Genomic DNA, 26328 nt, shown 5'->3' with positions numbered 1-26328 from the left:
TGAGGGGCCTTGGGGTCGATCTCTGCCCTCCGACCAACACCGACTGCGACCTGTCGGAGATGTAGGAGGGAGGTTCACCGCAAAATGGTGCCTCCCTCCCCCACCTCTCGCAACCGTCGCAGAAGGATACCATGGTCGATGGTATCGAAGGCCGCTGAGAGGTCAAGAAGCACAAGGATAGAGGGGTGACCCCTATCCCTGGCCCGCCAGAGATCATCGATCAGCGCGACCAAAGCGGTTTCCGTGCTGTAACCAGGCCTGAAACCCGACTGAAAAGAGTCTAGATAATCGGCTTCATCCAAGGACCGTCGGAGTTGCGAGGCCACCACTTTCTCAACAACCTTCCCTACAAAGGGAATGTTGGAGACTGGACGATAATTGCTCAAAATGGCTGGGTCCAAAGACGATTTCTTCAGGAGGGGTCTCACCACCGCATCCTTTAGGAGGGGTGGGAAGATTCCCTCCCGGAGAGAGGTGTTCACAATCGTCTGGATCCAGCCGCGTGTCACCTCCCTGCTGGTCGAGACCAGCCAGGAGGGACACGGGTCCAGTATACAAGTGGAGGCACTCACCACTCCCATGGCCTTGTCCACTTCATCAGCAGAAGCCTGTTGAAACTCAATCCATAAAGCATGCTCAAGACCCTCCCCCGGTACCTCGGCTGGTATCGTGCAATTGGAGTCCAGCTCTGTCCGAATCCGAGCGACTTTATCCGTCAAATACTTAACAAATTCCTCAGCTCTACTCTGTAGAGGGTCATCCGCATCCCTCCCTTTCAAGAGGGAGCGGGTTATTCTAAACAAGGCGGCTGGGCACGATTCGGCAGATGCAATAAGGGCGGCAAAATGCGAACATTTCGCCGCCCGTATTGCCACTAATAAAGGCTCTCATCAGTGCTCGGTCTGACTCAGATTTACTGGCCCTCCAGTGGCGCTCTAGGCGTCTCTTTTGGCGTTTCATCTCCCGGAGTTCCTCGGTGAACCAAGGAGCCCTCCTGGATCCACCGCCTCGGAGAGGTCACAAAGGCGCAATCCGGTTTAGAGCCCCTGCCGCCGCTATATTCCAAGCAGCGACTAAGGACTCCACCGAATTGTGGACGATAGTGTCAGGTATTTCTCCAAGCGCCGTCTGAAACCCCATTGGGTCCATCAGGCGCCTGGGGCGGAACCACCTAATCGGTTCCTCCTCCCTACAGTGGGGGATTGGCCTCCGAAAGTCAAGCCTCAGCAGGAAGTGATCAGACCATGACAAGGGCAAGGTTTTAATGCCCTTCAACTCTAGATCACATCTCCACTGCTCCGACAGAAATACAAGGTCAAGTGTGTGACCCGCTGAATGAGTCGAACCACGAATTACTTGGGTCAAGTCCATGGCTGTCATGGAAGCCATGAACTCCTGCGCCCCATCTAAGCGTTCACCAAGTGTAGGCAGGTTGAAATCCCCCAGAACCATAAGCCTGGGGAATTCCACCGCCAACTCGGCTACTGTCTCGAGGAGCGAGGGGAGGGCTGTTGCAACGCTGTTGGGAGGTAGGTACGTTAGCAACAGACCCACTTGACCACCAAGGTCCAGCTTCATCAACAGGGACTCACACCCGACAAACTCCGGAGCAGGGATCCTACGAGGAACTAAAGACCCTTGGATGATGACAGCCACTCCTCCACCCCTTCCCTGAGATCGCGGCTGATGAAGCACCTGAAAACCTTCTGGGCACATTTCAGTGAGGGGGACTCCTCTCTCTGGGCCCAGCCAGGTCTCAGTAATACATGCCAGGTCTGCCCCCTCGTCTAAAATTAAGTCCCGGACAAGGGGGGCTTTGTGAACCACAGACCTGGCATTTAGCAACAACAGCCTGAGACCAGGGCCCTGACAATTCTCACCACCTGGCCCTGGAGTGGAACTAACAGGGCCAGAAGGAGGGATCTCTGTGATGTAGCGAATCCTCCTTCCCCGGTAATGGCCAGCCCTGAAGTTCCCGTCATACCTGCCCCTCCCCATAGTGACCGTAATGCTCCGGCCCTCCCCCGCTACCGTAGACCCCCCAACCCCTCCCACAGCTCCCGCACCATCCAGCAGGCAATCCTTAACACTCATTCTAGGACGGGAAGTAAGTCTGGGCCCCTACCACTTCTGCAGTGGCACTCAGTGGAGGAGACACCAGGCAATACTCTCAACCCTTTCATACACACGCAGCCACTCACCCATGCAGTCCCCACGAAATAAGTTAAACACAAAAAATACAACAGTATGAATTTTTTAAAAAAGTGGGTGCAAACATCAACCAAGCATACCATTCACGCTACATTCCTAAAAAATTCGCGGAGCACTGCGCTAGTGCGATGTAAGATAATGGTGTGCAGATGGAGGGCGAGCTGCTCCACTCTTCTCCCCTCCTCTGAGTCCTAGAAGAGCTTCCCAGGCCACAGGTCCAAAGTCAGTAGCATATAAAGTGGCTGTAAGCGGAGAGGGCATGGGATAAGGGTCCGGTATTGGTACACAGCAGCTTTCCAGTCCTACGTCCTCCGGATCCAACAAACAATTTATGGCCCCCGTGTTGGGGGGTAGTTCTTCTCCTTCCCCTGAGATTGAGCAGGGTCCAGAATCCGGGGGGGGGGGAGAGTCTGTGGGGCCAACGTCTGGGACTGGCCGAGCTGCTCCAGAAGATGGAATAAAGGGCGCCAATTCCTACAGACCCAAGTCCTGACCCCTATGGCTGCCATCATCTACCACTCCTAGCCCTATTCCAACCTTATCCTACTACTAAACCTAATCCTAACCTAAAGCTAATCCTAATTCTAAGCCTAAACCAAAAACTAACACCAACCCAAACTAAGCTCACCCATTCTAACCCTACACCAGCCTAATCCTAATAACCCCAGCGTAGTCTAGCCCTAACCCCCACACTAACTCTACCCCCAACCCTAGCCATGACCCCAACCCCGGTCTCCACTAGCCCTGCCCCAAGGCTGAGAGCACCCACAGATAGTACAGTCTCCAGTACTTATACCTAAATCTATATCTAATCTATGCCTAAACTATATCCTAAATCTATATCTAATCTATGCCTAAACTATATCCTAAATCTATATCTAATCTATGCCTAAACTATCTATAACTATAAACCTAAACCTCACTAAATCTACCTAATTAACTGGAGCTATGGCAGGCAGCAAACAGTCAGAGGGAGGGCAGATAGAATGACCAGAGCAGATGGCCCCAGCCGAGGCGAAGGAGAGTCAATGCTGGGTAGGGAGATGGTAAGGCTTGCCGGTAATGGAGAGGGACAGGAGTGGTATCCGAAAGGCTGCGATGGAAAAAAAAGGAGGGGGAGGCGTCCAGGCCTCTCACTGACTCAGCAATGGACGATGTCAGCACGGCGCCGCCCTTCTCCGCTCCGAGCAGAACCCGACAGGGGTGGAGGGGCGCAGGGGCAAGAGGAGAGGGGCGAGAGGAGAGGCTGGAAAGGGCGAGCAAGGCATTGGGGGTGGGGGGGAACGGCCATGGGGGCGGTACGCACAGCCAGCCGCCGAATCCGCCGACCCCACAGACTCTGTTCCAGATGGTCTCAATCGAACAGATCTCCCAATCCCCCCGGTTCACTGCTCACTGCTCACCACATAGATGAAATAAAAAACAGAGTTCAGCTCCAGTTGGAAAAGCAGCCGCTCAGATAGAATCAAAGGCAAGCGTCCAAGATTTAAAACGTAGCATTCAACAGAGCGGCGGCGCCATCTCTCCTCTGCACCACGAAGCAGCTCCAGTTCCAGGCCTCAGCAAATCCACAGCTAGGAAAGGGACCGGAGACGGCTGATATTCAAATGCCAGTCCCCACTCAATCCGTGAAATACAGCCCTTCCAGGACCTTATGTCAAAGTTGTCACGGACTCCGGAGGCTCTTCTAAGATCTTCTTTTGTCTCGCCGGCTTCTATCGGGTGAGAAGCCAGGCAGCCATCCAGGTCCTGCACATGCGCATGTGAGATGCAGGCGCAGTTCACCTGCCAGCCACTAGAGTGCGTTGAGAGGCTTTGGAGATGCAGGCACAGTTCACCTGCCAGCCACTAGAGTGCGTTGAGAAGCTTTGGAGATGCAGGCACAGTTCACCTGCCAGCCACTAGAGTGCGTTGAGAAGCTTTGAAGATGCAGGCGCAGTTCACCTGCCAGCCACTAGAGTGCGTTGAGAGGCTTTGGAGATGCAGGCGCAGTTCACCTGCCAGCCACTAGAGTGCGTTGAGAGGCTTTGCAGATGCAGGCGCAGTTCACTTGCCAGCCACTAGAGTGTGTTGAAAAGCTTTGGAGATGCAGGCGCAGTTCACCTGCCAGCCACTAGAGTGCGTTGAGAAGCTTTGGAGATGCAGGCACAGTTCACTTGCCAGCCACTAGAGTGCGTTGAAAAGCTTTGGAGATGCAGGCGCAGTTCACCTGCCAGCCACTAGAGTGCGTTGAGAAGCTTTGGAGATGCAAGCACAGTTCACCTGCCAGCCACTAGAGTGCGTTGCTAGTGTTGGCTTAAGGTGCTGGACTGCAGTTCTAGAATGGCCACTAAATGGCGTTTGTTGTGTCTATTGTTTGGATTGGTGGCAATTGCGTTTCCTATTTGAGGTTTTCGGCTCAACTTCCTCTCCAATCTTGGGATTCCTAAGGGGAGCACCCGAACTCGGAACCCCTCTTGGACCTGGCTGGTTGATACCTCCTAAGGGCTTGCACCTTTTCCCACTTCACAAACAATAACAATTCAGCAAGAACATAACATGCACTCTCTTTTAATTCATTCAGCTGGTCTGCCTCTGGCTTATGTCTCTTTTGGCTTTCTGCAGGCTTGCATCAGTTGGCCTCTTTATTGTCAAAGGAGTTAGGAGATCTGCTCTGGGCTGCTGGCTTCTTCCTTACTCAAATTTTGTTTGCATGGAGATTTTTCCATGAGGCATTTACTATACAAATAACTTCTTTTTTTTGTTAGCTTTGGGAATGAAAAGGGGGGTTGCTTTACCATGCAAATCCTGATTTCCCTTTAACACACTCTCAATTGCAACAAAGTCCTTCACCTCAGGAGAGATAATCGGACTTTGCTGAAATGGGTTGTTTCTCTTTGCTCCAAAAAGGGCAGGAAATCCTGGCAGCTTTTCTCAGTCAAATGCAAACGGAGGTTTGTTTGTTTTTTCTACTTGAGGGGAATAACTTCAAAGCCTTTTCACTCTGAGGAGGTTGAAGAATTTCTACTGTCTTTTACTTCGGAGCTCAGAGAGGAGGACAAAGGAAGTTAAAGGAGTTTTTAATGTCTTTTTACTATGAGGAGGTTGATGTAGGTTAATGTCTTTTTACTTGACTTTTACTCTGAGGAGGTTGATGGAGGTTAATGTCTTTTTACTCCTCTTTTTACTGTTTTGCTCCAGGCAATGAGGGTTCTGCTCGGGCAGCCAGTTAACTCCACGCTTGGGAATATTTTTCAGATCAAGTTTATTGTCAGGAATCCTTAATAACAAAACTTACAGTTCAGTAATGAGGTTCTTCTGACTTTCCCTGATCTTTCCCTTCACGTAGTGTAAAAAGACATTAATTCCTCTAACCCATGCTGCTGGTACAAAGCTGCTTCTGCTAGTGCTGACAGGGAATCAGTGAGTGTGCAGTAATAAAAAATTTCCCGGGCAAAATACCCACTGCCCAATCAGGGACCACAGATGTGGTCACATGTTATGGGACTACATTTCCCACAAGGTAGTTGCATTTCCCTTGAGATAGTTGCTTAAAGAAGACAGCTTCTAATTCTTAAAATGGCTGTATACTGTTGGGACAGCACAATAACTGAAAGATTATTTTACGTGACTAAAACAGTCGCTGTTGCTTTAAGGAAGAACTGGAACAGATTCAAACTGAGGACGTCATGTAGACGCTTTCCTTATGAAACATCATTAAAAGAACAACAGTGAGTAACTGGGAGTATTTCAAGGAAATCATTGAGGGAATCAAGAAGGAAGGTTTTTTTTTTCTTCCATCGAAGACGATGCTGGTTCTCATCTTCCAACAATGCCTGAAAATCCTCGTCCTGCCCATCTATGTGCTTGCCTATTTTGGCTTATGGGATCCTATTTGCAAAAAAACTTTCCCATTTTTCATGAATCAGTTCAGCAAATTCGTCAATAAAAAAATGTACAAGAAAAAGGAGAAGCTGTTCCAGAACATGCAGGACTTTGCCGATGCTTCGGGAAAGCTCCACCTGCTAGAGATTGGCGCGGGCTCCGGCCCCAACTTTCAGTTTTATCCCCCCAACACTCATGTGACCTGCTTGGACTACAACCCCAACTTTCAAAAATTTCTCATAAACAGCATGGCTCAGAACTCACACCTCCAGTTCGAGAATTATGTGGTCGCCTCCGCCGAGAACATGACTTCACTGTCGGACAACTCTGTGGATGTGGTGGTTTGCACGCTCGTGTTTTGCTCTGTGAAGAACACCCAGGCTGCCTTGAAGGAGATCTTGCGAGTGCTCAGACCAGTAAGTCAAAGAGCAAAGAGGGAAAGTTAATTCTGGGGTGTCCAGACAAATGAATAATAGGTACTAGGTAGGTGCAAATACACACTATGCAGGTGTGCATAGGAGCAAGGGCTTTAGATCCCATAAAAACAGCATCTCTCTGCTGCTCTTTATGCTGCTCATTTTCGGGCTTAACCTGAACCGGATCCCTTATTTATTTATTTATTTATTTATTTATTTATTTATTTATTTATTTATTTATTTTTTGTACAAGGTAAGAGGTATTAGTATAGACATGGATAAATAAATGGATATAAATAAGTATTACATGAACACATAAAATGTGCACATATCAAAGGAGACAGTAGGGCAGGGAGGGTAGGAATGCTGGTGCGCTTATACACGCCCCCTTAGGGACGTGAGGTCCACAGAGGACAATTTAAGGTTAAAGATAGCAACGCTTTTTGATGGCAACGCTTTTTGTAAAGGCACCCCAAAATTGTGTGTGCATGCATTCAAGGTGATTCTGGACATATAAATAAGCTCCAAGGTTTATTTAAAACTTTAGTTAACAATACAGTAATTTATTTATTTATAGAATTTAATGCTGCCCATTTTGAAATTTAAAGTGACTGGGCGGTTTTAAAATTTATTTTAAACTGTAATACACAAATTTATAAAATTTATAAGCCGCCCATCTCAAAATTCAGGATGACTCTGGGTGGCTTTAAACTTTGTTTAAAACTTTAATTAACAATAACGTTGTTGTTAGTTGCAAAGTCGTGTTTGACCCATCGTGATTCCATGGACAACGTTCCTCCAGACCTTCCTGTTATCTTCCATCCAGTGAGAACTATCAACCAATGGAACGTTGGCCTTCGGAAGTTGTAGGGGCTTCATCACTTGAGACTTTCAAGAAGAGATTGGACTGCCAATTGTCAGAAATGGTGTAGGGTCTTCTGCTTGAGCAGGGGTGGGGGATGACCTATAAGGTCTCTTCCAACTCTGTTAATCTGTTAAAGAAAAATTAAACAATGTTTAGACAAAAGGCAGATAAGTCTCCAGAAGCAATGGGGACGTGGCAAACTTCCCTAGTTTCTTAGGCTGGAAATATGTGCTTTCAGACAGGCAAGGTTTGTGAATTTAACTTTAACTTCTGGGTGTGCTTCTTGTCTGAATTATCTTGCTAAGCTTATTTTTATGATATAAAAAAGCATATTTTTTTAACTTGGCACCAAAATCTCCACTATAATGTTTATAAAAGAAAAAGGGAAAATAACACCATGCACCAGCTTGCTGCTGGAGGCGGCTGATGGGATAAGACCTCATCCACATCCTGTCCATCTCTTAGCTCTCTTAGTTTCAGTTTTAGTAAAATTTAGTACAGTTTTTAATAATATTTTAATCTGTGCAATTTTACTGTTTTAATTACTTTTTACTTGTTTTATAACTTGTAAGCCACCCAAAAGCACCTCGTAAGGGAGATGGGTGGCATAAAAATGTAATAAATACACAGTGATGCTTAAAATTTTGTGAACCCTTTTGAATTTTAATATAAATTCTAAACCGAGATAAAGGCAACCCAATATGCGGAAATGTAGTGAACTGATACAGCTACTTAGTCACCTTCTTTAAATAAAAAAAGGCTAATTCTGCAATTTCCTGTAAATCATTCATGGCTAAATTGCATTCCAGCTTCATTTTGTCTCTATACTTAATTATTGGTTCATGTCCCCAGGACGTTTTGTAACAACAATCTTGATTACAGTGGAAATACAATGTTTAATTTCTATATTGTATTATTTTACTTTTTCCAGGGTGGTGCATTCTATTTCATTGAACATGTAGCAGCTAGTAGATCGAAGTGGGCCTCCTTCTTGCAACAAGTCTGTAATCCTACTTGGAGATATTTGACAGACGGATGCTCCTTGTTAAAAGAGACCTGGAAGGATTTGGAGAATGCGGGGTTTTCTAAACTGTACTTGCAACACTTCATGGCCCCGTTGCCTTTAACTGTAGTTTGTCCCCATATTTATGGATATGCTGTGAAGTAATTTAAGAGAAAGCATCTTTCTCTTAAAATCAGATTTTTGACTTTAAGGAATTAAGAGTGACAATGCATATGCTACAATAAGAAAAGTGTTTCCTCTATTCTATACAATTTGAAGTGGACAAAGGGTCCTAAAAGTTCAGGCCGCACTAAACCTAAATCAGGGATGTCAAACTCAAAGCCTGGGGGCTGGATCCGGCCCATGGAGTGCTTATATGGGGTCATCCTGGAAACAGCAAAGGACTGGCCTGTGGTGCCTTTGCCAGAAAAAAATGGGGCTTGGGAGGTCCACGCATGGTCTCCTCAAGCTCTGTTTTCATTGGCAGAGGGGTGCAGGAGACCATTGCAGCAAAAACGGAGCTTGGAAGCCTGTTTTTGCTGACAGAGCGCTCAAGCCACCATAGGCACCCTCGACATGAGTGACGTTGAGCTGGCCATGCCCACCCGGGTCATGTCCCCTCCTGCCCCCCCCCTGCAAATCAAACACAACCGTCAATGAAATTGAGTTTGACATATCTGACCTAAATGGATACCTAGGATCAAGTTTGGAGGAAGGATAAATATTAAAATTTATTAATACTATTAATATAAAATAATTAATATAAAATATAAAACAAAACAATCCTACTAGCAAAAGACCATATGGGGTGAAAAAAGCCCACTGCCATTTTGCTGTGGCATCACTCAGTCCACCATGTCAGCTTCTGGGAACGAAAGCTAGAGGAGGTCTGTGTTTGAGTATCACTCGCAATCTGTGTGGAGTTCTCTAAGAACAAACTGGTGATGGACAAGGTACCCTCGACATGAGTGACATCGAGCTGGCCATGCCCATCCGGGCCATGCCCCTTCCTCCCCCCCCCCCCGATCAAACACACCGTCAATGAAATTGAGTTTGACATCTCTGACCTAAATGGGTACCTAGGATCAAGTTTGGAGGGAGGACAAATAAATGTTAAAATTTATTAATACTATTAATATAAAATAATTAATATAATATATAAAACAAAACAATCCTACTAGCAAAAGACCATATGGGATGAATGTTTTTTCTGTCTCTCTGAGATCTGTAGATCCAATAACACCATTAAATAAACGGGACCTGGCACATTCTACTTGATCTAATTACTTGCATAGGAAGTATTCTTTATACTATTTATGTTGTTTGCATTTTTTGTCATGAACTGCACCACTGAGGACAAAACCAATTTCGTTGTATACATAATCTACAATGACAATAAAGGCTATACTATCTGGTCAACAGGCAGAAGAAAGGGTGTCCTGCAGAAAAAAAATAAAAAGGCCCTATTCCATTTGCATCCAGAAATCCCTTAGGAGTCAGTGCAGGTTTTCTAACGCATACAATTATATAATACTGCATACCAAGGGAAGTGTCTGAGGATATAACAAGCAGAATTATTTTTTTGGATTTAATCATTTCTTTACTAACGTTGAGAGCATTCCACACTCTAGCTTTAATGTGAGGGGAATTATGAATTTCAAGAATCTGAACAGCTATTTATCAAACCACTTTCTCTTGAATTATCAGATCAGGATATGTAATGTTGTTTTTTAAATTAATTTTTATTTTAAACACATAAGCACATCAACAGAAACAAACACATGACTTAAAAACAACATAGGAACAATAAGTTCCATCGTATATCATACAGCAGTTCCGAATCGGTTTCTTTGCAGTTAGTGTTTTCCCTTCTGTACATTTCTATCTTGCGTTCATAATCTCCTTATTCATTATCCATTTTTATGTATAATTCTTTATTTATTTATACTTAGCTACTTATGACCAAATATTATTTGCCTATATTGTGCTTTATATTTTTACTGTCATTTTTATATATCAAAATAGGGGAAAGGACCGCTATTGAGTTTTCTGAATGTATAGAAAATCGAATTATGATAGAACAACCTTAAGGCATTTCCAATTGCTTGTGCCTATGGCTAGTTAACTGCCAACGAGTACAAGTGGATTTCTCTCTATCAGAATTTGGAAGAAAATAATGCTTAGTTGCAAGAATAAGGAACTGCCCCGCCTGGATAGAGAACTTGGTTTCCTCCCAATGTTTTTGAACTGCAACATCCCATCAATCCCGGCCCGCACGTTCCAAGAATCCGAGCGTAATAAACTCTCGCATCTGCCAATTTTCTTCATTTGCATCATTACTGATGGCTGTTTTAGAATCGAATTTGAGGATTTTGGGCATCATTAAAGTCAGTAATTTTATTGACTCTCCAGACCATTTAAAATATACTATGGCTAACAATAAAGCGTAGATATCTTCAAATGAGATATTGTTGTTTTTTAATCTAAAACTAATTCATTTTAGGCCTTACAATTTAAATCTAAAATCTAAACAGTGTGTGTCCGAGGGAGGTAAGGTGAGCAAACTCCGACTATAGAAAGGAAGGAAAAAAGGAAGGAAGGAAGGAAAGAAAGAAAGAAAGAAAGAAAGAAAGAAAGAAAGAAAGAAAGAAAGAAAGGAGAGAGAAATAAAATAAAATCGCGTTTTCGCGTGCTGAAACCGCGAAGCGCTCGCGCCATGTGAAACTCGCCCCGCGAGACCCGCGGCACCCGAGACGGACAACCGCAAAAGAAGCCATCCAGAGGCTCAGCTGCCATTTGCTTCCTGGATCAAAGATGATCCGGAGCTTTCGCTCGTCCATCCTCTCTTTGTGGCCGCTGTTTCTGCTCCTGGGGCTCCTGACCCCCGCCTCCCTCACAGACGGTGAGACCGAGGTTGCCTTGTTGAGTAGGGGGTTGGACTAGAAGACCTTCAAGGTTCCTCCCAGCTCCATTCTGAATTTAACCATTTCATTTAACTTAACCTGTTCGGTGTTCCGTAAGGCAATGGCCCTAGATTGAGCTTTCTCCCAAAAAACCGAGTGGCAGAAAGCACTGCTGTTATTAGGAAAGCGGCTCCCTGCAGCCCCAAGGGCGTCTCTAACCGTCGCCCCAGGCCCCAGCTGGAAACCTCCGTAAGGAAAGAGCTCCGCTCGTCCCGCTGAGATTTCTGCAATCTCCTGTCAACCAGCATCAGATTCCTCTCTCATCATCCCCTCTTTTGGCTGCGAATGTGAGCCCAGAGCCCGGAATCTCCAGCTATTTCTCACTGGACAAGTAGGAACAAATTCAGAACTAGATCTAGAAGAACAGATTCACCATACACAGACACAAGGTTACCTTAGGTCATTCCCAAGCCATTCTTTCCTCTTGCCCAGAAGAGAAGGGAAGGGTTGCTGAGGAGCTAATTGCCTAACCTGAAGTTGGCTCCTATCCGCAGGAGGTGGAGATAGTAGCCTGGAACTGGGTTTTCCTGCTCCACTTTGAAAGTGTTTCCAACTTGGATTGACATGAAACCAGTTCTGCACCTTCATTCAACTAAATGACAGCAGTTCTTTTGGGGGGATGTAAGGAGCTGCCATCACATCCCCCCAGCCCCAGGGAGCACTAATCACACCCTGTATTCCCAAATCCTGGGTGTATCTGCCCTGAAGTAAAATGTGGTGGTGTGAACGAGTCCACTATGGTTTGTGAATTGTGAACTAGGTCTCCACTGTTTGGCAATTTCTACATCTTCAACAAGCAGAAACACTGGCTCGTTGGCCCCTAACCACACAAACAACCTGTGGTTAGGGCATAAAAGTAGTGCTGAGCAAGGGTTGATGAATCACTGCCCCAAGATAATAAATCGGTGAATTTCTTTTTTTTTTTTAAAGTGAGTGAAAATGACAAGTATTCTGCCAATTTAGCCTTCTAAGTCAAACCACAGGCAGGTAAAACTGGGATTCTGCTTTCTTTAACCAGTCAGCTATAGCAGTAGACATGCCAAATGGGAAGTTGTTAAGTACAAGGAGAAGTTGGTGAAGGAGTCTCACACAAAAGCTCTATCAGTGGAAACTGCACACCGTAATAAGTATCCTACTATTCCCCACTGTTTTGTTACAGACAAGAGAAATGTACAGGTGTTGAGCAGTGACTGCAGGAAACTTCATGGGCGCATACTGTAGACCGTCTCTCCTCCAACTTTCAATTGATAACTTGGACCTGGGGTGGGAGGGTGTTTGGGAGTTTCAAAGATCAGAATACTTATTACCTTGCATATGGTTGAATATAGCCCCATTGTGTATTACAGTCATAGAATTACTTGAACAATAAAGCATTAACAATACAATTTTTAAAAGATTGTTCATGTGGAGATACAATACTGTATGTCTACGAAGAGGCTCAATCATCCAGGTCATGGCTGTCCCAAAGGTGCTTTTTTCCCAAAAAGCAACTGAATTTCCTTGGGGTATTTTGGGGGTGTGTGGGGGTGAGGGGTTGCTTGTTTGTAAAACGTTTCCCTTCTTATACACTGAAGAAGCTTCTTGGATAATAAGCAAAATGTTTTCAAAGGGAAAAAAATCAAGCAAGAAAGTCCATTTGTCTTTTAGCAAAAGCATCTTTAGGACAAATATAGAGATATCAAAGAAGCATGATGTTGGACTAGTGCTCCTTCTTTCCAGTACAAAGCAGATGAGTCTTGCTAGCATTCCTTCTAGTGTCATGTAGATAAGGTTTATTTAAAAGAGGCTGCAAAGCCATACTTCTTAGGTGCAAGTGGGGAAAGATTATGCCCCTATTAGCTCTATAAACGCTTTGAAAGTGGTTAATAAATCATGGATTTTCAATTAAGACATACTTAAGTTGTTAATCATACCCTATTTAACATGACCTTAAGCATTTCACTGAGACCAAACATTTATTCCACATTTTCAAGCACTAGGAACAATCTAGCAAAAAAAGAAGTATTCACATTGTATTGATTATTGATGCTTTTAAAACTGTAGGATGAGAGCTGTGCTAGTCTGGATAACAAAAAATCAGAAGGGACCTGGTTCTGACTAATTTTATTAAAAGCCATAAGCTTTTGTGAGATGCAGCCTTTTAAGAGATTTGGTTAACCAGAAAAGGTACTACCAGGCACCTTGTTTCAAGCTTTGAATTTTTAATATTTATATCGTTATCCTCTGAACAAGAAAAGTGGTAATCCCCCCCCCTCAATTTCTAGTACAAATGATCCTTACAGCAGTTCATTTAGTGACTGTTCAAACTTACAATGGCATTGAAAAAGTGACTGACTGTTTTTCACTTACAGTCATTGCAGTATCTCCATGGTTAAGTGATCAAAATTTGGATGCTTGGCAACTTGTTCATATTTATGATCGTTGCTGTGTCTCAGGGTCATGTGATCACCTTTTGCAACCTTTTGATAAGCAAAGTCAAAGGGAAAGCCAGATTCACTTAACAACTGACTGTATTACTAACTTAAGAACTGCAGTGATTCACTTAAAAACTGACAGAAAGGTAGGTCGTACAGTAAGACAAAATTCATCCAACAAGTGTTTTGCTTAACAACATAAATTTTGGGCTCAATTGTGGTTTTAAGTCAAGGACTTACCTGTAATTTCTAGTTCTCACGAGCTAGCTTTGATATATTGTTGAACATTGGTTTTGTTTTAATCTTTCATTTCTCACCATTAAACTACTTTGATTTCTAGAATGTGGAACAAGGCCTGCGGTAGATGAGTACACAATGGCCTCCCGGATTGTAGGTGGGCATGATGCTGAACCTGGAGCATGGCCGTGGCAAGTCAGTCTTCAAATTCATTACAGTGACAGAGCATATCGTCATATATGTGCAGGAGTTTTAATCAGTAACAACTCAGTGCTGACTGCAGCACATTGCATTCAAGAATATCCGTATGTAACTTTCAATTCTAAATGGTTTTCTGTCCATTTTTGATGCATGTGTATATAGAAATAGTAATAGCCCTTGGACTTACATACCACTATAGAGGTGCTTTGCAGCCCTCTCTAAGTGATTTACAGAGTCAGCATATTGCCTCCAACAATCTGAGTCCTCATTTTACTGACTTCGGAAGGATGGAAAGCTGAGTCATTCTTGATTTGAGCAAGATCAAACTGCAGGCACTCAGCAGGATTAGCCTGTAATACTGCATTCTAAGCACTATGCCACCACAGCTCTGGTGAAGATGTGTATATACACACAGACACACACTGAAACCTGGATTTACAAGATTATGTGGCTGATTGAGGAATTCATCCTCCAAAGAAAGAAGGAATGTTTTGGGAAAAGGAAATGAAAACAGGAGACTTCCTCTTCCCATTAATTGGTACACATATGTACATATACTGTGTATATATACATGTCATATTTGAAAGGAGAAAAATAGGATCCAGGGCAACAAAACATTTTAATTAATTCCTGTAAAATAAGCAAAAATGAAAAGAGAAGGAAAAGAAAAGGAGAAACTGTTTATGTATTAGAGAAAGACACCAAATTGTATGATACATATAATTTACATTACAGGATATGAGGCATTATGCTCGTGGCAAGTACCTAGAAAAAGGACTGATTTAACTCTGAGAATGCTGTCATAAGTAACACTGATGTGCCAGTTATCTATTTATGAATCTCCTTCCTATACTATGTCCTTCTTCCACATATCTTTTGCTTATAAGGGCAGGAAATATTCTGATACCTTAACCAACAGTTAAGGTACTTAATAAGTGTATTAAAAAAAAACCCAAACCTTAAAAAGCATTTATAGTAGGCTTCAGTGTTTCTATGTCAAGAACCAAAAAAGTACATGCCAAAAATTGCAATTAATAATATGTTTATTAATCAAGTCCAGTTGTTTACTGTTTTGCATCAATCTCTGGCATTCAAGAGAAATCTTCAAAGCTTTTATCAGCTAACCATAAAGAGACATTGTCCAGACCTTCTTGTTGCAGCTAAAATACATTTTATTGTTGAATTGTATGTCTTTTCCACTCCTGAAAGCATCCAACATCTAGGTTTGGGATAAGGGGGAATTATGGTAAATTTCAATTGTTTATGAATCCATTCAACTGTCAAATCAGGATAGGAAATGGTACTATTACTTCCCCTGTGAGATTTCACAGGTTGCACTCATCTGCCATTTTAAGTCCAGAACAAATCCTACAGATCACAAAATAAGCTATCTTCAGGAAAGGCAAATGGAAGAAATATAGACTACTTGTGTGCAGCTTTTGCATCCTCAGGGGCCAGTAAATGTATCTCGTTGCATTTTTGTAAATCAAGAGATAGGAAAGTAGGGGAAAATATCTAGGAACCTAAAAAGATCAGAGCAATTGGGGGCAAAGTAAGCGATGGCAAAATAATCAAAATAACTACAGGATTGAAGACTGGCAGCAAGACAGCCATTGAAGAATGGAAGAAGTCACAAGGCAAAAAAAAATGGGGTTGGGCAAAGCATCTTGTTAGATATTCCCCCCTGCTGATAGACTGCAAGAGGTTTCCACCAAGATCCTCTGTTCCGGTGGAAACAGAGATTGACTCTTATTGGTCAAGAGGTCAGACAGATCCCTTTAAAAGAGGATGCTGCCCGACCATTCTCCAGCCGGATGTTTACTTGACTTGCAATAAAGAGCTGTTGTTTACTGAAGCCTTTTGTGCCTCCTTTACCCGATCTAACTCTGGAGATGAGGGTGGGATTGGAAGGCAACTAGGCAAACAAAGAAAGCGAAGCCTTGCAAGTACATCCAGCCCAGAGCATTGCATGAGGCATCAAGCTAGCCATCACTGAACACCCAGAGAGAACCAGAATGGCCATGCACGCCCCACCAACTCCGTACAACCCAGCTACAGAACACTGGGAACCGTACATGCTACGATTCGAGTGTTTCTTGGAAGCAAACGATCTCACAGGCGTTCCAGAAGCCCGGAAAAAGAACTTGTTCCTAGGATACTGCGGTCGGGAAGTATTCGAGATGGCGAAAAACCTCTCAGAACCAACCCCGCTACAAGCGGTATCCTGGTCTGCACTACAACTAACGCTGAAGACCCACTACACGCTGAAGCCATCCAAATACGTTCGCCGGTACTAGTTCAACATCCGGAACCAAAAGGAGGGGGAATTGATCAATGAATACATGGTGGCCCTCCGAAAAGCCGCAGCCCACTGTGAGATCCGTAAACTGGACGTCCTAATTCTAGATCGCATAATTTTGGGGGTGTGAGATCTCAATCTGCAGAGAAGGCTTCTGGCTAGATCCAACCTCTCTCTGCAAATTGCACTAGATGAAGCTAGAGCATCTGAATCAGCAGCCCAATCAGTGGAGACCATCCAGTGTCACAGCGCACCTCCAGACGCGCGGAAAAGTACCCGCGTCCACCGCGAGACCACAGAGCCTGAGAATTCTGAGAGCGAGGAGGAAGACAGTTACCGCATGCGCAGTAGCCGAACAAAGCCAGCGCGGAAATTCAACTCACAAATTCTGCCTTGCGCCAGCTGTGGAGGAGACCATGTCTGATCATCCTGCCAGTTCTGCGAAGCCATTTGCCAGTGATGCGAGCTGAAAGGGCACATCGCCAAGGTGCGCCACAGCAATTATCCTGTGACTGCAGGACAACCCAAGGGGGGCCAAAACTGCAAACAGTGACCCAAATCAGGGGCTTGGCAGAAGTACCCACGGATTCAGAGGGAGACGATAGAATCGCCAAACTCACTTCTGCCATACGAAGCTGCCCTGGGCGCACAAAAAAGCTGAATGTCAGTGTTCCGGTTAGACATATCCGTACCATTCACCCCAAAAAGCTGAAAGTCACTGTCCTCATCGAGGACTCTCCATGAGAAATGGAGATCGACACCGGGTTGTCACTGACCATAATTCCATGGTCAGTCCTGAAGCAAACGATACCCAAGATACAAAAGAGACACCTCAGAAGCCCCAATGTCCATCTACGCGACTACCAGGGGAACCAGGTCCCCATCGTGGGCCAAGGCACCTTCCGGGTAAGCCACAAGAAATTCTGCAAAAAGCTCCCCATGACGGTGGTCGGAGACTACCTTCAGAGCCTGCTGGGGCTTCATTGGTTCCAAGCTCTGGGAATGGAAGTGACCGGAGTCAACTCCGTGGTGGAGGACGCTGCTGAAGCCGCCGCTGAAGCCATTTTTAAGGAGTTTGAGGACGTCTTCGGCACCGGTCTGAGTGAGTACAAAGGAACCCCATTTCCTTTAGCTTAGTCTCCGCAATAGCCCCAATCAGACTTAAGCCCAGGAGAGTACCTTTCACTCTCCGGCCAAAAATTCGGTGTTAGTATTGCCCCCAGACTGTTCCAAAGCATAATGGAACGACTTTTGCAGGGGATTCCAGGAGTCGTCCCCTATTTCGATGACTATAAATGCACAATTAATAAAGTGCTACAACAAAGTGCTTACCCTGTACCTGTTGTACAACACCTATTGCATTCCCTTGGTCCGGGAAAAATCTTTGCAAAATTAGATATGGCACAGGAATACCAACAATTGCCAGTAGATGGTGCTACCGCAGAGGCCCAAACCATTGTGAAGCACAGGAGTGCATTCAAATGCAACCGCCTGCAATTCGGTGTTAGTATCGCCCCCAGACTGTTCCAAAGCATAATGGAACAACTTTTGCAGGGGATTCCAGAAGTCGTCCCCTATTTCGATGACATTTTGGTATCGGCCGCAAATGAAGTGCGACTTTTAAAATGCGTATGAACAGTTTGGCTAGAATCAGAGACAAGGGCCTCCGCCTTAAAAAAGAAAAATGTAAAATCAATGTACCAAAAATTGGATTTCTAGGGTACATGATCGATGGGTCTGGGATTCACCCGACCTCACAAAAAATTAAAGCCATTAAGGAAGCCCCCACACCTCGCAATCAGACCGAACTATAGCAATAGCAATAGCAGTTAGACTTATATACCGCTTCATAGGGCTTTCAGCCCTCTCTAAGCAGTTTACAGAGTCAGCATATCGCCCCCCCCCCCAATTACAGGCGTTCCTCGGGCTCCTTAACTTCTACAGCGCCTTTCTCAAATAGAAAGTGACAGTTGCTGAACCACTACATTGCCTCCTAGCCAAGAATGCAAAGTGGTCCTGGGGCAAAACCGAGGCCACCGCATTCGCCGCCGTAAAAAGACTCTTATCAGCAGACTTATTCCTAGTACAATACAGCCAGACTTTGGTGTTGACTTGTGACGCTTCCCCTTTCGATGTTCGCGCAGTCCATAGCCACCGCATGCCAAATGGTGCCGAAGCCCCCATTGCATTTTACTCCAGGACATTATCCGCCGCTAAGCGGAACTACAGCCAACTGGACCATGAGTCTTTGGCTGCAGTAGCCGGAGTAAAAAGATTCCACGAGTATCTTTATGGCCGGGATTTTGAACTGATCACAGATCACAAGCCGTTGCTAGGGTTGCTGGCTGGGGACTTATTTTATCAATAGCTAGATAAAAAAACATGGAAGTGAAAAATGTTGGAGAAGCTTTTCATATTGTAAGAATAATAGAATAAGATAGAGGATACTGTAAAGAGATCTTATTATTAAATAGATTAACAATTATGTAATGGAATATTAGTATATACATGAATTGAATATCTAGAACATTTTGTTTAAAATGAAGGAATAACAATTATAGTTGAACATATGATGTACAATGATAACAATGTACCTATGTATACTCGATAGACAATCTGTGATTCTATATACAACTGAAAGTAGTGATGCATAAATATAAAATGTTGGAGAATTCTTTCATATTGCAAAAACAATATGAGATAGGTGATTCTATAAAGACATGCTTAATGTAATTGATGAGTGTTTTACGTTTCATGTTTTGTTTGTCTTTGTTTGTTTAAAAATAAAAAAACTTTTTTCAAAAAAACCCTCTTCATATGTTGGCATGGGATTAGACTGAAAGCTAAGGCTTAGAATGTAGACACTGATAATGTACCAAAGCTTGCTAACTGCTGAATTATGTATTACTTTCTTGTTTTACTTACTATGCTTTACATTTTTAATAAAAAAAAGGTTTGGTGTTTTGGTGGGGAAATTTTTTTTGTGGGGGTTGCTCTCTGGTGAACCTTGTCTTGTGACTTTTTCTCCATACGGCAAATGCAAATATCAGGTCTCGTGGTTCTGAGGTATATTGTTGGTTGTGTAACTAAATGTCAGCATTCTAAATATTATCCAAAATTAAATCAGAGTCCAAGGCAGAGCTTTCCTCAAAATTCCAATTTATTAAGAGAGACATGTTGGTACATCTGTGAAAACCCGAATCTGAAAGCTTCCTGGGGTTTCCACCCAGTTGAAAGTTCACGATCTTGTCCCCACACCCACAAGCCAATCACATGGTCCAATCTTCCTCTGCCACGCTGGCATTTCCACCCATCCACTTCCAGTCAGGTGCAGAGGTGCAGAGACAAAGAATGACCTTGATTTCTAGAAAGGGATTTTTTGGGGGCTCAATTGTAATGACTACAATTGAGCCCAAAATTTTGGCATTGTTAAGTGAGCTTCACCACATTTTACCCAATCCATGACATCTCCTGGTGAGTGACATCAAGTTGGCCACGCCCACCCAGTCACATGACCACCAAGACACACCCACAAAATAGACCACACCCACAGAATGGATAGTAAAAAGTTTTGGAACCCACCCCTGGCCTATTTTGTTATCAATATTTCAATTGGGAATCAAACTATGATTGGGAAGAATTGTATGAGACTTACGTAAGTTGTCCTTCTGAGAGGAATACCGCCAACAACATTTTCTGCATAAAATTGACTTTTCTTCATCTATTTGTGAAATTGCTGAGAACTGACATTTGCTTTGAAACAGGCCTGTTTTGTATGGGTGTGTGGCACACATGAGGCAACTTAGGAAAGAGGTGAAAATTGCTCCTCTAAGGCAGGGGTCTCCAACCTGCCTGACTGAGGAATTCTGAGAGTTGGAGTCCACAAGTCAAAGTTGCCAGGGTTGGAGATGCCCGTTCTATGGGAAGGAAAGCTGCTGCTACATTCCCAGAAAGCTTTGTAGGGAAATGAGTCTGGGAGGACTTGTCTGAAAGAGAGGATTGAAGCAGGTCTGGGATCTCGGATATGAAAAATCTTATTCTCTGAAGAGATCCAGCTCTAGCCACAGACCTTCTGTGATCTCAAACCACCAGCCATTAGGCCTCTGCATGCATGTAAAAAGCACACATTTTGGAATCTCAGCATAACAGATACTCCTAAACTAAACAAATTGTGCCTTGTACTGTAACGTCCAAAAATGCACTTAGCTCACCAGAATGCCAAAGAGAGACTAAAGAAGAGGTTTGAAAAAAATAACAGCTTGCATTTGTACATAGAAGGAGCTAGGTATACCATTCCACAACATACAGGCAAATAGCATACAGCGAAAGCCCACACCTTGGGGAAAGCATGGCATCTTTTTATACCTTCAGACACATCAGCTTGGTACCCAATTCTGCCCTCCTTCCTTGTATCCCTGCGTGTCCATGCTCTCCTTTGGCAGTGCAGCAAGGAAAAGAGGGCCTGAATGCTTAGCAACACAGGTGTTTGCCCGATGACACACCCCACTTCTTGTTTGAGATATGCAGCAGGCATAGGGTTGTGCAGAAAAACAACCCAGCAGAAGTGGTGATTAATTCTATTACTGGCAGAAGCAGAGCAATTCTTACATAAGCGAAAGAGCAGTTAAATTAATTCTACTGATTCTATTATTATGTCCCTGTAATTCTACCTATTCTATTATTATTATGACCCTCCGTAACAGTTTCATTTTCCATGAGACCTTCATTTCCTCCCTTTTCTTTTAGGACAGCATGCTTCCTGTCAGTGGTGGACTAGGGGATTATATTTCTTGGGGATGGTCTTGAAAACCATGATATTTTTTTATTTATCAGGAGAGTTAATAGACACAGATGAGTCTATGACTTTCATCCCAGCAACGGTTGACTTAATTATGTGCTGGATTGAAGGGATGAAACGGGAGGAGGGGGAGATGACCAAAGACTAAGAACACTAGAAACCCAATCCTTTTCCAGACAGAGAAGAAACTGCCAAACTAGGAGACGTCGACTCACTCCCTCTTCTTGCAGCACACCCCGATGCGAAAAATGCCGAGATCAGCGCACTTGGGGCTGCAGTGATTTCTGTCAAAGCAAATGTGGGCACAGCCAAAGAGCTTGTCTTAACGGGGCTGAAGGGAGGGAACCAGGAGCCCAGTGGAGCAAGAGCACCGCATGCCCGCCGCAAACAAAGCACATCCGCGCCCGCCGATAATTCCTGCGTGGGAGAAATGAGCCGGGCTCCCCCAGGAGACACCCACCCCCAGGCCAGGGGGGGCTGCAGGTGGGGGAAGGGCAGGGGTGGAGGAGCTGCCGCAAGGGCACCGCATTTACCCCTGCACCGAGGCTGGAAACAGCAAAGGCGGCCAGGAAGGTCCGATTGGCCGAGACCATCACTTCGCGCTTCCTTCCCTAAAAATTTACATTTCTGTCAGAGGAAAGGTCACAGTGTTGTGTGGTAGGCGGAGCTCGGAGCACAACGGAGAGAGAAGGAAAGCAGGCGACAGTACTGGTTCCCGCGAAGCGGAGCCCTTAGGGATTTAGGGAAGGGAGCCTGTTGAATACTAGCGCGGGAAATACAAGCGCGCGAACAAGGACTCTTCCTGATTGGCTCCCGGGCAGAGCCGGCTCAATCCTCGCCCTGATTGGTCGAGCTACAAAGGACTCTTCCTGATTGGTTCCCGGGCAGAGCCGGTCCAATCCTCGCCCTGATTGGTCGAGCTACTCGACGCCCCATTGGTCCCTCGCTCAAACCTGGGGGTATAAATGTAGGGCGCGAAATACGCCTCGTTGAATCGTTTCCACTATGAGCTGAATAAAAGTCACTTTCCTCATACTTCTTGTCGCGTCCTTCCCTTCGCTCCAAGATGTAAAACTGGCGACGAAGGTGGGATTCCGATTCCCGCGACCACGAAGAAGAACAGCCAGCTGCCACCGCGTCTGAACCAGCCAGAACGCTATCGTCAGACCGAGAACTCCGGCAGCGAACGCGAATTTTTCTTCGGGCTCCCAGGCGTCGTTCCCTACTTCGACGACGTCCTGGTCGCAGCCCCCAGCCACTCGGAGCTCCTGAAAACGCTGCGGGAGGTCCTCACACGTTTCAGGGAGGCGGGACTGAAATTAAAGCGCAGCAAATGCGAAATTGCAGTTCCCAAAGTTGAATTCCTGGGGTTCCTCATTGATGCCCAAGGCATCCACCCCACTCCTTCCAAAGTTGCCGCCATCAAAAACGCACCCGCACCCACCTCTAGGGCGGAGTTACAAGCATTCCTGGGGCTCTTAAATTTCTACGCCCCTTTTATCCCCCACAAGGCGTCACTAGCTGAGCCGCTACACCGTCTACTTGACCGGTCAGCAGCCTGGAAATGGGGTAGCCGTGAAGCGCACGCGTTCGCGGCTATAAAGGATATTTTAACTTCATCGGCAGTCCTAATCCAGTACAGCGATAGGATGCCTCTAATTCTGACTTGCGATGCCTCCCCCTATGGCGTAGGGGCGGTGCTGAGCCACGTCCTCCCAAACGGCTCAGAAGCCCCCATAGCCTTCTATTCCCGGACACTCTCCTCCACGGAGCGGAACTACAGCCAAATCGATAAAGAAGCCCTGGCTGCAGTGTCCGGCATTAAGCGGTTCCATGACTACCTTTATGGTAGAAAGTTCACCCTAGTCACGGATCACAAGCCCCTCCTGGGGCTACTGGCGGGTGACAAGCCGACTCCCCCCATCTTGTCCCCCCGCATGACACGCTGGACAGAGTTCCTAACGGCGTACTCGTATACGCTGTTATACCGTCCGGGCAAACAGCTAGGACACGCAGACGCCCTGAGCCGCTGCCCCCTGCCAGAGACGGACACAGCCCACGTGCCCGCGCTCTCTGTTCTGTCCATTGCCGAATCCGACCTCCCCGTTTCTGCCACGGACGTGGCAGCCTGCACAAAGGCTGACCCCGTCCTATCTCAGGTCGCTTCATGGGTTTTGAGGGGGTGGCCCACGGAAAAGGTAGCGGAACACTTCCGCCCATTCAAAGTGCGACAGGCCGAACTCGCCCTTCACGGGGGTTGCCTTGTCTGGGGGGATAGGGTAGTGATCCCTACAGCCCTACGAGCACGAATCCTGCCCGCACTCCACAAAAACCACCCAGGCATAGCACGAATGAAAGCCTTAGCCCGTAGCTACGTATGGTGGCCCTTGTTAGACACAGAAATCGCAGACTACGTAGGCCGATGCAGGATCTGCCAAAACTCTAGGCCGAATCCCCCCATAGCCGCCCCTCGAGAGTGGGAGATCCCTAGAGGCCCATGGTCCCGTTTACACATCGACTTTGCCGGCCCCTTCCACGGCCGGAACTTCATGATAGTGGTCGATGCTTACTCCAAGTGGGTGGAGCTAGTAATCATGACCTCCACCACAGCAGAGAGTACAGTAAGGGCCCTCCGTAAGATGTTCGCTACCCATGGGTTACCGGATGTGATAGTCTCCGATAACGGGCCCCAGTTTACCTCCACCACGTTCCAAGAATTCCTGGCCGAACAGGGGATCAGACACGCGGCCACAGCCCCCTATCACCCAGCTAGCAACGGCCGGGCGGAGCGCGCAGTTCGCTCAGCAAAAGAAGCCTTGGGCCGCATGGACCAGGGCGACTGGCAAGAAAGAGTAGCGGCCTATCTCTTGAGCCAGCACTCCATACCCTGCCCAACGACCAACAAAAGTCCCGCGGAGCTCTTGATGGGTAGGAGATTGCGAACCCCCCTAGACAGGCTCCATCCACTTTACGCAGGAGATCCGCCAAGCAACCTGGGGGCCCTTCCGTCCCATGCGTTTAAGTTAGGGAATCCTGTATGGGCCCGTTCCTTTTCCGGGGATCCACGGTGGGTTCCCGCAACCATCACAGCTCTGACCGGCCCCTGTTCCTTCAGGGTCGGCCTGGCCGACGGGACACAATGGAGGCGACACGTGGACCAGTTAAGGCGTCGCCTTCCTGCGGAAAGAGACGGCCCCAGCTCCCCAGAAATCTGCTCTCAACAGGAGCCACCCCCATTGACTCCTTTCCCCACGGACCGTTTCCACCCGGCGAACGGGGGTCAAGCCGTCGCGAACCTTCCGGGCAGGCGCACCCCAGCTGGCTACACCTTTCCGCGGAGCCCTTCTCGAGACTCTGAACCTACACCCCAACCGGACTGCACGGGGCCCCTACCAGACACCCCGTTGGCCACAGAGACGCCACCCCAGGCGGACGGACATCGGGCACGGGACCCGGAGCCAATGCCCTCTCGCGGGGCCGCGCCGTCGGCTCAAGCCCCCACCACGGACACGCCTCCGCCAGCGGTTCCCCCCCCGTCGACGACCGCCGGGGAACCACGAAGATCGGGACGAGAACGCCACCGCCCCGCCTACCTACAAGACTATGTTTGCCCCTCCTAAAGGAACTCTATGACTGGGGGGGGAGGGGTGTTGAATACTAGCGCGGGAAATACAAGCGCGCGAACAAGGACTCTTCCTGATTGGCTCCCGGGCAGAGCCGGCTCAATCCTCGCCCTGATTGGTCGAGCTACAAAGGACTCTTCCTGATTGGTTCCCGGGCAGAGCCGGTCCAATCCTCGCCCTGATTGGTCGAGCTACTCGACGCCCCATTGGTCCCTCGCTCAAACCTGGGGGTATAAATGTAGGGCGCGAAATACGCCTCGTTGAATCGTTTCCACTATGAGCTGAATAAAAGTCACTTTCCTCATACTTCTTGTCGCGTCCTTCCCTTCGCTCCAAGATGTAAAAGAGCCAGCTGTGGAAGGGAAGGGAGTGTGTGGGGCCGTGTGTGTGCGCGCGCACGCAGACCAGCCGCCAGGGAGTTGCATCTGCCTTTGCCAAGGGAATATGTTGCTGCTGCGGTGGTTGCTGGTCTCCCGTTGCCAAACGGCACCTGGAAGCCACGAGCGGTGGACGCAGCCCTTGGCGGCTTCTAGCAGGGAACCGTAGCGAGCGTCTCCCCCTTCGGCTGCAGCTTCCTTTCCTCTCTCCGCCCGCCGATGCTGTGGCTGCTTTTTGCTTCTCTGCCTCTTCCTGGGGATCGTGGATGAATCTTTGTCTGGCATCATTGTGTATACCTGTCCCAGCCGGCCGGGATTTTGTCCCTTCTGTCTCCCCGTTGCTCAGAAAAGCAACTCTGGGAAGGTCCTTTGCTAGCAGGCAGATTCTAGGACGCCTGCTGCCACCAAAGGACCTTCCCGCAGTTGCTTTTCTGAGCAACGGGGAGACAGAAGGGACGCAATCTCCTTTCATTCTCCCTCTGCCTCATTCACTCGTTCGGGCAGCAGAGAACGAAAGAAAATTGCATAGCCGAGGACAAAGGAGCCTGCTGCCTCCTTCATTCAAATGTTCAGGCAGCGGGGATGGGGGGGGGGTGTTCTCGCACGCCTTCTTTCTCTGAAGCTGCGCCGGATTTAGCAAACCGGGCAGCAGCTGAATATCGCCTGGTTAAAAAGGAGGAAGAGGAGGCTCCACTAGTCCGGAGCCCATCCACGGTGGCAGGGATCCCCCACACACATACACACACACACAGGGAGGGAGGAGAGACAGAGAGAGAGAGAGACAGACACACACAGAGAATGACAGAGAGAGAGACAGAGAGGGAGGGAGATAGAGGCAAAGAGCCACACAGAGAGTGAGAGACAAACAGAGAGAGAGAGAGAGAGAGAGAGAGAGAGAGAGAGAGAGAGAGAGAGAGAGAAAGGGAGGGAGTGTTTATGCACAGAAGGGAGATTTAAAACTTTGGAGTGAATCCAGGAAGAGGGAAGAGATGGAGGACTGGCTTTTCACTCCGATTTCTGAGCCCCCAGCTGTTAGTGACGGAGGAGGAGAAGGACG

At 46.6% G+C, this 26328-nt stretch overlaps 1 protein-coding gene across 3 annotated transcripts in view; it reads left to right on the top strand.

Annotated features, from left to right (window-relative positions):
• The window catches only part of LOC116504063 (methyltransferase-like protein 7A), a 66984-nt gene that overhangs the window by 34223 nt on the left and 6433 nt on the right, over nucleotides 1-26328 (top strand). The window contains exons 1-2 of one of the 3 annotated variants that reach the window (XM_032210892.1): nucleotides 5504-6491; nucleotides 14077-14168. In XM_032210892.1, coding sequence (XP_032066783.1) covers nucleotides 6000-6491; nucleotides 14077-14100 — 516 coding nt within the window. In that variant the 5' untranslated portion in view covers nucleotides 5504-5999 and the 3' untranslated portion in view covers nucleotides 14101-14168. Of the gene's footprint in view, nucleotides 1-5503; nucleotides 6492-8287; nucleotides 8676-14076; nucleotides 14169-26328 lie in introns of those variants that run through there. The other 2 variants (XM_032210890.1, XM_032210889.1) reach the window with 2 other exon arrangements.

Source organism: Thamnophis elegans, chromosome 2 (genome assembly GCF_009769535.1).
Source record: "Thamnophis elegans isolate rThaEle1 chromosome 2, rThaEle1.pri, whole genome shotgun sequence".
NCBI lineage: Eukaryota > Metazoa > Chordata > Lepidosauria > Squamata > Colubridae > Thamnophis > Thamnophis elegans.
Note: the sequence above shows the minus strand (reverse complement) of the source record. Positions and strands in the feature narration are given on the sequence as shown.